Source organism: Mesoplodon mirus (genome assembly GCF_964341445.2).
Source record: "Mesoplodon mirus genome assembly, chromosome: 18".
Lineage (NCBI taxonomy): Eukaryota > Metazoa > Chordata > Mammalia > Artiodactyla > Ziphiidae > Mesoplodon > Mesoplodon mirus.
Window position 1 is genome coordinate 1981226 of NC_138994.1, and position 10921 is coordinate 1992146.

A 10921-nucleotide genomic window follows, 5' to 3' on the forward strand; every position below is an offset into this window, starting at 1 on the left:
CAATGTGTACATCAGGGAGTATGTATGTGTGCATTTGAGGGTCTGAATAGTTAAATCTGAAGTCATGAGTGTGAGTGAGGGATCAGTGTGTATACCTTAAAGAGTCATACAACGTGAGTCAAAGAGTGAGAAACGAGGCAAGTGTGTCTAGATGGTGTCAGTGGGCACCTAAGGGATGGAGTTTTTGTGTTAGGGAGTGGTGTAGTAAGAATATGAAAATATGAGGTCAGTGTGTGCATACATGAGGCTAATGTGTTTTTCATAGGGTATAATGGAGGAAGTCAGTGTGTATGAGAGGGTGTCAAATGTATGTGTTGGGAGGGGACAAATCGGTGTCTCAGAAAGTAAGTTTGTGTTTAAGGGGGCTTATGTTATCTGAGTTTAGTGTCTGAGGGTATGTATCGGAGTGAATCTGAAGGTAGGACTACAATAGCCTAAATAATTGTTTCAGCCTTGGTCGTTCTTTCAAAATACAGAAAAACACAAATAACAGTGCTAAATATTTTTAGCAAGATAGAGCATTATTTCTCTTTCTCGTAAACATCCAGAAGCAGGCAGCCTAGAGCTGGTGTGACAGCTTGCTCCATGAAATCCTCAGGGACCCAGACTCATTGGCTCATAGCCCCACCATCCCTCAAGGCCCAAAATGGCAACTAAATACCCTGCCACCGATCTCTCTGCTCCTATTCTTTTTATTTTATTTTAATTTTTTAGGTTGCATGGTGCAGCATGCAGGATCTTACACCCCCCTGCCCCCTGCCACATTGGGAGCATGGGGTCTTAACCACTGGACTGCGAGGGAAGTCCCTGCTCCCATCCTCTTTTTATCCTTTTACTTGAAACCTCTCTGGTAACATTATTCACATCCATGGTTTTGCCTTGATCTGTAGCCCAGTTCTTTCCGTAGAACTTCACACCGGTACATCTGAATGACAACTGGCCATCTCTCCTGGGACGTCCCACAGACCTCAATTTCAACATTTTCAAAACCACTCTTATTTCCTCAGCTTCATCCTGTGGTCTCTTCCTACCCCTCTCTCTGAATGGCACCACGCAGTTGCCCAAGCCACGACACTGAACACCCTGCGAACTTTCCCCACCCACTCTGCCCCATCGCATCAGTTTTACCATCCCACCTTCTTACGTTGTCCGCAATCTGTCGCATTCTCTCTATTCTTACTGCCACCAGGGAAGCCCTGGCCCTCAACACTTCTACTTCGGATTGCTGCAACTGACGTAAAATTAAATCTAGGTTGCCACTAATTTTCCTATAACAAAATTTTGATATTATTACTCCCTGACTTAAACCTCCCTTGGTTCCTTTTTTGTAAGACTCAATAATGCTGTGGAAATCACCTATGGAACTTCCTAAACACACAGATAACTGATTCCACCCCATATCTGATGAATAACAAACATAGCTGATACTTATTTATGTGCCAGGCATTGCACTAAATGCTTTGTTATATATTTTCTGGCTTAATTCTCACAATGACTTCATGAGTAGGTATTACTCTTTCTCAACTGTGGAAAATGAAACACAAAGAGATTAAGGAATTTGCCTTAAGTTACTGGACCATACGTAGTGGAAGTGAGCTATGGAACCAGGTAAACTAATTCCAGAGTCCAACTTCTTAACTGTAAGGCCCTCCCCAGTCAGAAGCTCTACGTGTGATTCCAAAAGGCAAGCTCCATTAGCGTAGAACGGATCGTTTTATGTTTAATATGGAACGGGGAGCTCGGAGCCCAACTCAGCGCGTAGCACGCACGGCCAGTGAGCAGCGGCGGACCTTCACTTGCAGCCTGGGGTGGCGGTGGGGGAAGTCGCATGAAATCGAGAGGGTCCGAGGCGTCCACCTGGGTGGGGAGCACTGGGCCGCAAACAGTTTTGCGGATCCTGGCTGGAGCACGAGGCGGGGCCGCCGGGCCCCTGGCGGTGGGGGAGTTCAGCCCCGCGGCCGGAAGTCTGGGCGTAGCTTCCGGCGCGCGGAGATGACGTACAGCTTGCGCATCCGCGTTGGGGAGCTGGTGGAGGATCCCGGGACGCGGAGACCCGGGGTCCCGGTAGCGGGGCGGCCCGCGGGCCACGGTGGGGATGCACCGCCGCGGAGTGGGAGCCGGCGCCATCGCCAAGAAGAAGCTTGCGGAGGTGAGGGGAAGGAGGCGGGCCCTACGGTCACTCCAGACCCGCGAGAGACAGAAGTCTCTCCGCGCAGAGCTCTGTACCCTCAAATCGCCTCCCAACAGAATCTGACGCGGGTTTCTCGGTCCCGGGGAATTGAGTTTCTCCAGCTTCCGGTGGATTGGAATGTCAGCATCCCTAGATCCATCAGCCCTTTCCCCCACTTCCCCCAATTTGACTACAGACGAGTCGTCTATTTTACTTCCTCACCTCCTCTCCCTAAGGAAAACCATTTGCGAGACCCTCTTAATACTTCTGCGGAGGCAGTACAAGTGGGAGCCCCCAGCACCCACTCGCTCAACTCATCCTGGTCTATTTGTCTGACAGGCCAAGTATAAGGAACGAGGGACTGTCTTGGCTGAGGACCAGCTGGCCCAGGTGAGTGGGATGGAGGGCTCCAGGCAGCAAGGGAGATCCGACAAGGCTGGGCAGGACACCTTTGATATAAACCAGACTATTTGGATCGAACTAAAAATAGGGCATTTGGCGAATACCAATTTCTGGGCTGCTCAGATCATTTAGGTGACTTGCTGATAACAATGATAGCTAACATCTTTGAGTGATTACCTACTTGTAGCGTCCCAGGCACATGTCCATTTTCTTTACATACACTGTCTTGTTCATTCCTCCTGACGATCCTATCAGGAAGGAACTCTGTTCTTCGCACTTTCGAATTGAGGGCACTGAGGTGTTAAGCGCTTTATCCAAGGTTACATGGGTAGTAAGTGGTGAAGTTGTTTGATTTAGGTCTTTTGGGTTTTTACTTTAAATGCCTAAGAATAACATGAAAATATTGCCTAACCTGTGGCACCCACCACCATCACATCTAGGTGCATACCAGAAGTGTGTGTCAGTGATGGGGGTGTGGCTCCTGCAGTTTCCTTCTCTAGCACTTCCCTTTTCTGTACATGCCCTGTTGTTTACTCAGTTATTTTGCCTGGTGAAGAAGAGAAGGAGGCAGTGAGGCAGGGAAATGGGCCCTTGAACTGAGGAAAATAAGTAGACACAGGGTGTGCTGTTCAAAAGCTCCCACTCAGGGGAGATAACATGCAGGAATCAACTGGAAATGGTGATTATAATAATGTGTAAATTTCTAATATGTTGGAAATGAGGAGATGCTGGGCCAGGAGTGGTTATTCTTGGTAGGTTGAAGATAGGTTGTTAATTAGGGAAAGAGAAGGAGGAATGCAAATGGGAAGTCAGAATATCCCCAAACCAAAAGTATTTAGCTTTAGAATGTACTCTGGTAGAGCCACATCCCTTCCTCAGAGATTCTTTATCTACGGTTATCCCCAAGGAGGTCCTTGACTCAGAGATTAAAACAACACACCTAATTCATGCTAGGCTTCCTTTCTCTCCTATCTAGCCTTTCTGTCAGTGGCTGAAGATTTCCCACCATGTGAATGCTACAAAATTATTAGGTGCATCTTCAATTAATTAATTTCATTAGATTAAAAAAATTTTATTTTATATTTGAGTATAGTTGATTTACAATGTTTTGTTAGTTTCAGGTGTACAGCACAGTGATTCAGTTATACATATACATATGTCTATTCTTTTTCAGATTCTTTTCCCATATAGGTTATTACAGAATATTAAGTAGAGTTCCCTGTGCTATGCAATAGGTCCTTGTTGATTGCACCTTCAATTTAATAACATTTTTTTCTTCTGGGAAAAAGAAAAGCACTTACAACTAGCGAAATATAATTAATGCTGTTGTATGTTATATAATGAGAGTTGCTAAGAGAGTAAACCCTGAGAGTTCTCAGCACAAGGAAAAAAATTTTTTTTCTATTACTTTAATTTTGTATTTTGTGATGAAGGAAGTTCGCTAAACTTAACTGTGATCCATCCTGCAGATGTCGAAGCAGTTGGACATGTTCAAGACCAACCTGGAAGAATTTGCCAGCAAGCACAAGCAGGAGATCCGGAAGAACCCTGAGTTCCGGGTGCAGTTCCAGGACATGTGTGCTACCATTGGGGTGGATCCTCTGGCCTGTAAGGAGTTGTCTGTAGGGGTCCAGTGTTCTTCTAGGGTTGCTAAGGGACAAAGCTCACCTAGTTGTCGTCATTACTGTTGGGGCGTCTTCTATAAGGGCCTACAGGGAGATCCAGAGGATGTTGTCTTCAGGGAATCCCTAGCAGGATGGCTGAATATCTAGTTTGATGGGAAAGATGGAGAGGTTGGAGTGCAGGCTGAGTAGCCAGTGTACGTGATCTTCCCTGGAATGCTCTGCTGTGGAATTTTTTATGACTGTTTTTCCCTTTGTTAAAAAAAATATGTTTTGGGCTTCCCTGGTGGTGCAGTGGTTGAGAGTCCGCCTGCGATGCAGGGGATGCGGGTTCGTGCCCCGGTCCGGGAAGATCCCACATGCCGCGGAGCGGCTGGGCCCGTGAGCCATGGCCGCTGAGCCTGCGCGTCCGGAGCCTGTGCTCCGCCACGGGAGAGGCCACAGCAGTGAGAGGCCCGTGTACCGCAAAAAAAAAAAAAAAAAAAAGAAGAAGAAGGTTTTGATAAAAGTAGCATGTATTCAGGCAGTCAGTCAACAAAGGAGAAAAAAGAAAATGAGAAAGTGGAAGTCTTCTGACCCTGCCCGTAATTGCAGAGATAAAGTACTGTTAACAGTTTAAGGTATATCTTTCTAGACACCTTCATCATATTTATAAACTATTTTAAAAAAATATATGGGATTATGCTGTAATTATTACTCTGTAACTTGCATTTTTTACTCAATAAAATAGCTTCAGTGGATTTCTGAATGCCAGGTCTGCATATTCTTTTTCTTAGCCGGTCTAGACCATATGTCCCATTATATTTCACTGCATGCTTTGGGAAAGGAAACTCACTTTTATAGTATCCTGAGCCAGAGTTAGCAGCCAAATAGATTGCCCACCTTTAGAACTGTCTGAACCAGTTGTTTCGTAGGAATTACCAAGAGTCAGGTTGTGTTGGGGATCCTGAGTTGTAAGTGGAGCAGAAGGACTTACGGCTGGGCAGAGAAGACGCCCCATAGAATAGGTGTATTTTGTTAAGTATATGGGCTGCTGAAGCAAGCACTAGAATAGATGTTTTAATCCAGCTTTGAAAGAAAAGATGTAACTATTGAATAACCTAGCTTTTGTTTTTCTGTCTTTTAGCTGGAAAAGGATTTTGGTCTGAGATGCTAGGCGTGGGAGACTTCTATTACGAGCTGGGTGTCCAGATTATCGAAGTGTGCCTGGCCCTGAAACACCGGAATGGAGGTGAGGGGGGCTGGGTCCTGTGGATTGGGCTTTGGGCTTCTCTGAGAGGGAAGAAATCGTGAGAGATGATCTTTCCTATCCTGCAGTCTGCAGGCCAGTAAGGTCTTGAGAAGCTGTTAGGTCCTGAGAAGTATCTTAGTGCTTCATGATGTGAACCCACGACCGGTCTCCATGGCCAAGGGTAAACCTGAATGATTATCTCTATTCTCCAAAGGTCTTTGGCCAGGAAGGCTTGGCTCCTAGTTGTTACAGAACATATAGGCAGGTAGGAAATAGGCCTTTTTCCCTGATAGATGATGTGTCTGGGTTATGATTTTCTCATTAGTAACTGTAGGCCTGCCCTGCTTCTCCAAGGTGTGGTGATGCCAGCGGAGTCTCTGTGCTCCCCAGAATGTTACCTTTAAAACGATCATCCAGTGGCATCATCTTAATAAGCACACTGAATGGTCTGTGTTGAAGTTAAGAAATAAAACTTAAACCTAGTTAGAAATCATTGGCTATAGACAGAAATCATTGGCTGTAGACACAGCCTTGGTGTCAAGAGAGCATTTACAGTTTTTCAGAGATACCACCCTTTTTTTTTTTAAAGTCATAAAGATAATCCTTCAACTGCTTTCTGTCCCCCTCTCCAATAGGTCTGATAACTCTGGAGGAACTACATCAACAGGTGTTAAAAGGAAGGGGCAAATTCGCCCAGGATGTCAGCCAGTAGGTTTTGCCTTCCAACCCCTTGGAGTATAGAAAGGTCTTTAAAAAAGGTGGAAATCTTTTCTCCTTACCACTCGTTCGTCTAGGCTAGTTTAGGAATCATTTTTATTCCTCTTCATGATCAGAAGAAATGTTTTTATTTTAGAAATCTATATAAAAATACAAAAAACAACCCATTATTTCTCAACTGAGATATTACAACTGTTAAAAGTTTTGGTAGATTTCCTTCTAAGCGTTTTTTTCATGCATAAAAGTAACGTGGGTGTGTGTATACACTTTTTTCTTCTTCTTTTTAAACATACTTGGGGCTGTATATACTGTTGACATTATTTGTGGTCAAGGAGACTAGGGCAGGCACTGAGAAAGGCTGGGGAAAGGAGTTGGGCTCAGAAGATGGGGTGTAAATTGACCTGGTTCACTAGCCTTTGTGTGACTCCAATTTGAGAACAGGTAAAAAAGACTCTCAGTATGTGGGCTGGATGTGTGGTCTACACATTATCTTGTGGGTTTTCTTTAATTTCAGTTAGTTGTCAACTAAGAAATCAAAATCTGGCACTACTGGGCCTGAATTTCCAGATGGCAGTAATCAGCTGGGTTGCCCCTTTCAAATGGATAAGCATTCTCTATTTTGCCATAGTTTTACACTACTCCCTATTGTCTCCTAAGTTCAGCTCACTTAGTCACATTTCCTGATGGGCTCCTGGAAGCATATCTTTTACCTCTGTCTGGTATTGGAATGGGTTGCTAAGTGGAGACCCTGACTCCTATACCATTTCCCTGGAACGTCCAAGCACCATTTGGTGCACTTTGCCCCTGCCTTTTTACTGATGTAGTTAAAAGTTGTGCAGCCTTTTGAGTCTTCAGTCAGGGTATCCTGCCCAGGGCAGAGCTGAAACTGCATTGTTGCTAGGTCTGGTCTGCCAAGGGTCTTTAAGCAGCTCTTCCTCACCTCAGAGACGACCTGATCAGGGCCATCAAGAAGCTAAAGGCCCTGGGCACTGGCTTCGGCATCATCCCTGTGGGCGGCACTTACCTCATTCAGTCTGTTCCAGCTGAGCTTAATATGGATCACACTGTGGTGCTGCAGCTGGCCGAGGTACTGGTGGGCCTTCTGAGAGCGGGGGAGCGGGAGGGAGGGAGTGTGTGTGCGCGTGCGGGCGTGTGCGGGCGTGCGTGCACGCGCGCACGTGCATGTAGGGGCAGTCTGGGAGGGGATTTTCTGATCTCCTCCCCTCCATCACTCGGGTCTTTTGCTGAAACTGTCTCATGGATGCACTCCTCAGACCTGTGCTTACTTAGCAGACGTTTCTTGAGCAGCTGCGGTGCAGAGCACTGGGCCAGGCTGCAGGAGCATGTAAAGATGGGTGCCATATAGTTCCTGCTCTCAAGGAGCTTGCAGTCTAGCGTAGACAGACATGCAGACAACTAACTGAATTTCCCTGGTGGACAGATGTTTTGATGTCTTCATAAAACTACTTTATGGATTCTTTGAAAAAATGTTTAATCTTGTTTGCCATCCTCCTGTTCCTCAGCAGTGCCTTAAGCTGTATCATCTTCCTCGAAATCCTTATCATGTATTTAGGGAAGACATGTTCAGTTTTCTCAATTCTGTGGTGTAGAACAGAACTAAGCGAGGGAGGGGGCTTTTCCGGATTGGGGGATGGTTCGGGTGAGGCGGGACTAGGGCTCAATACTTACATAGTTTAGATCATGAACAGTTTATGATGATCACCTTTCCTTCCTATCAGTTCATCATTCTGAATCCCTCCTCGTCATACGTTAGAGTTCTCTGATAAAGTCTACATTACTATTTTAGTACCAGGGACTCGACTCTACTTTGTAAGACTGGACCCCTCAACCTAAGCCTCTGTCATCCTGAAGGTCACTTCTCTCTTGCTCTCTACTGGGCCCTCTAAACAGTCTTCGGTGCTCTCTTAGGCTTCACCCAAGGGCAGTTCCCCCTCCTGCCTGGGTACATTAATCGTCCCCGGGCAGATGCGGGGTCCTGAGGGAAAGCACACTCTTCACTGACGCAGTCCCCGTTCCTCCTTCCTTCAGAAAAATGGCTATGTGACTGTCAGTGACATCAAAGCCAGTCTTAAATGGGAGACGGAGCGAGCGCGGCAAGTGCTGGTATGTGACTTTTGGAATGGCCCAGAAAAGATGGGCCCCAGGTGGGAGGAGGTGGGTAGACAGGTACCACACAGGCAAGAGCTTTGGCCTCCCTCTCTCTCTCTGCTGGCTTCTTGCCTGGAAGGCTGCCGCCGTCACACCAGAAGCAACCCCAGCATTTCTCTGAAGATGGCACTGAGAGGTAGAACTCACAAAGGCAGGCTTCCAGCCCTGGCACGTGGGTACAGCCAGGCTGCCACTGCCACTGGGGAGTCACCAACGCCTCTCTCTGCTGACCTGTAAAGCCTGGTCAGATGGATAACGTGGCTTGTACTGGAAGTAACGCTGTGAGTACAGAGTGAAGGGAATTATTAACTACTGATGATAACTACATTGCTCTAATTATGTACTATTACAGTGCATTTTACGTGTCGTTCTATATATACACATTTCATGGTACTAATGAAAGACCGATGTTGTGAAGAGGGAGTGGCGGGAACACGAAGGAACCCTGGCTTTCAGTACCTTCCTCCTTACCCAGGCAGTTGAACTACAGACCTGACTTCATCTGTGAAGTGGGGATAACAAACGTTTAATGACATTGGGTAGAACCAGCCCATCTGGAGCACACTTCCAGCTATAGGAACTCTGAGTCCATTCTAATCCTCATACGGTTTTTCCATTAACTTTTCCAAAAAGGTTTCCCCCTAGCTGTGTGTTACTCCGTAAGTTAACTGGAAGGTACTGACCTCCATTCTGTTTTAGGGAACGGAGTTGGTGATTTGCTCAGAGCCATATAGCACATATTTCTGTAGCCTTTCCTTCCACAACGTCCCACTTTGTCATCATCCTCTTTTCCAGCAGCACAGATTAAGCAACTTGGTGGCATTTCTCACCCCTCAGGCGAAGACCTGGGCTAAACAGATCCTTCTAGTTTGGCTGTGTAAATATGTGAAGGCACTCTTGTAGATTTAATTTGAAAACCCCACTGAAGCCAAGATAGGTTTGAGGATTATCTACCCTACATGATGTAAACTCCCCTTTCTTAATTGACTTTTCCTTTTTCTGCCAGGAACACCTGCTGAAGGAAGGGCTGGCTTGGCTGGACCTGCAGGCCCCAGGGGAGGCCCACTACTGGCTGCCGGCTCTCTTCACTGACCTCTACTCCCAGGAGATTACAGCTGAGGAGGCCAGAGAAGCCCTCCCCTGACTGGGAATGCGGAAGGGGGCACAGCGGCAGGCAGGGAGAAGAGGGAGGAGCTGGTGGTGAATAAAACCTCGACAACTTTGTTTTAAAAAAGAGCCAAAAAAACCCAAAAAATTTCCAATTTTTTTCTTCCCCCAGTATTCTTCACCCAGTACTTTTTTTAAAAAGTGCCTTCACATTGCATCTTTATTGGAGAAAACCTTTTTTATCCGCTAAGGATAACCTGAGTTACACAGATAACAGTGAACGTGTATAAAATGACTTGCACAGGTCATCTACAAGTTCACGGTAGAGCTGGGCCTAGAACGAAGGCCTTCTGTCTCCTGGCTAGACAGTCTGGTTTCTGTGGCCCCGAGACATAAATTATAGCCTCTGTTAATTCAAACCCCTTCCTCATAAAATGTTCTTTCTCTCAAACGAGCAGAGACCCTGACGGACCAGTAAATAGTCACGCTTTCAGTCTCTTCCAGCTTCCTTTGTAGAGGTTCCAGGTTATGGCAGCAAACTCAGCTATGAGTATGAAGGAAATAGAGGTCAATGTTAAATGGTGGTTACAGAAAAGAAAGTTTAATTTGAGGGGAATTAACCAATGGTGGATGCAGTATTTCTCAGGTTCCTTACTACCGTTTCCTCCTACAGTGATCACCAGGTCATCCCTCTAACCTTAGGGGTGGGAAAGGGAATCATTTATTGAACACCTACCAGACACCCAGTTTTATATACACCTCGTATAGTCCTCACAACCTTAAAAGTTAAATAGGTGTCCTTAACTTTGGCAGGTGAGGAATCTATTGACCAGAGGCCACCACGTTAAGCAGAGCCAAAGCTAGAGCCTAGGCCCACTAGCCCCCCCGGGCCCACGCCTTCCTGTACGCAGCTTTGCGTGGCACAGGTTGGCAGGACATCTTGTGTATAATTTCTTCCGACACACATGGTCAGCCAAGAGGAAAAGCCTCTGTACCAGAAAGCAAGAGCCTTCTACAGCAAGTAGAGAAGGTGGTGGTGAGCTGGGAGGCCAGCATTAAGCCCCGTCTTCATGGTCTGAATTCTGAATTCCTAACAAGGGGTAGTTTGGTATCAGGAAACTGAAAACCCAATGGTTTGCACTATCCATACGAAGACACCTTTCCCTTAGCAAGGGGATATATAGCCTGAGCCCATCTCTACCTCTGCCTGTCCTCGAGGACAAGCTCACTTCCTGAGCAGGTATTTCTTTCGAAGCAGCCGAGGCCAAGATGGCATTCCTCTCCTTGACTGCCAAAGTTACAGCCTCAAAAAAAGGACCCTATTTCTTAACGATGGGAACTTTCGCCACCAGTAGTCCTGCTTCCACCCACACCACGGAACCCAAGTTGTTGGCTTCCACTGAGCACTATCTTTATCCCTGACAGTTTCAGGCCTAGGTGAGAGGTGTGACTGTCAAAACAATCCTGATTCTTCCTTTTACACAAACCCTCCCACACCCATAG

General features: G+C 46.3%; 1 protein-coding gene across 1 annotated transcript; it reads left to right on the forward strand.

Annotated features, from left to right (window-relative positions):
- Positions 1-2003: 2003 nt before the first annotated feature.
- Positions 2004-10781, forward strand: SNF8 (SNF8 subunit of ESCRT-II). The gene is made up of 8 exons (XM_082603413.1): positions 2004-2149; positions 2510-2560; positions 4042-4180; positions 5321-5425; positions 6061-6133; positions 7088-7229; positions 8192-8266; positions 9318-10781. The coding sequence occupies exons 1-8, from the start codon at positions 2096-2098 to the stop codon at positions 9453-9455; spliced, it is 777 nt and encodes a 258-aa protein (XP_082459539.1). The 5' UTR covers positions 2004-2095; the 3' UTR covers positions 9456-10781.
- The last annotated feature ends 140 nt before the right edge of the window (positions 10782-10921 follow it).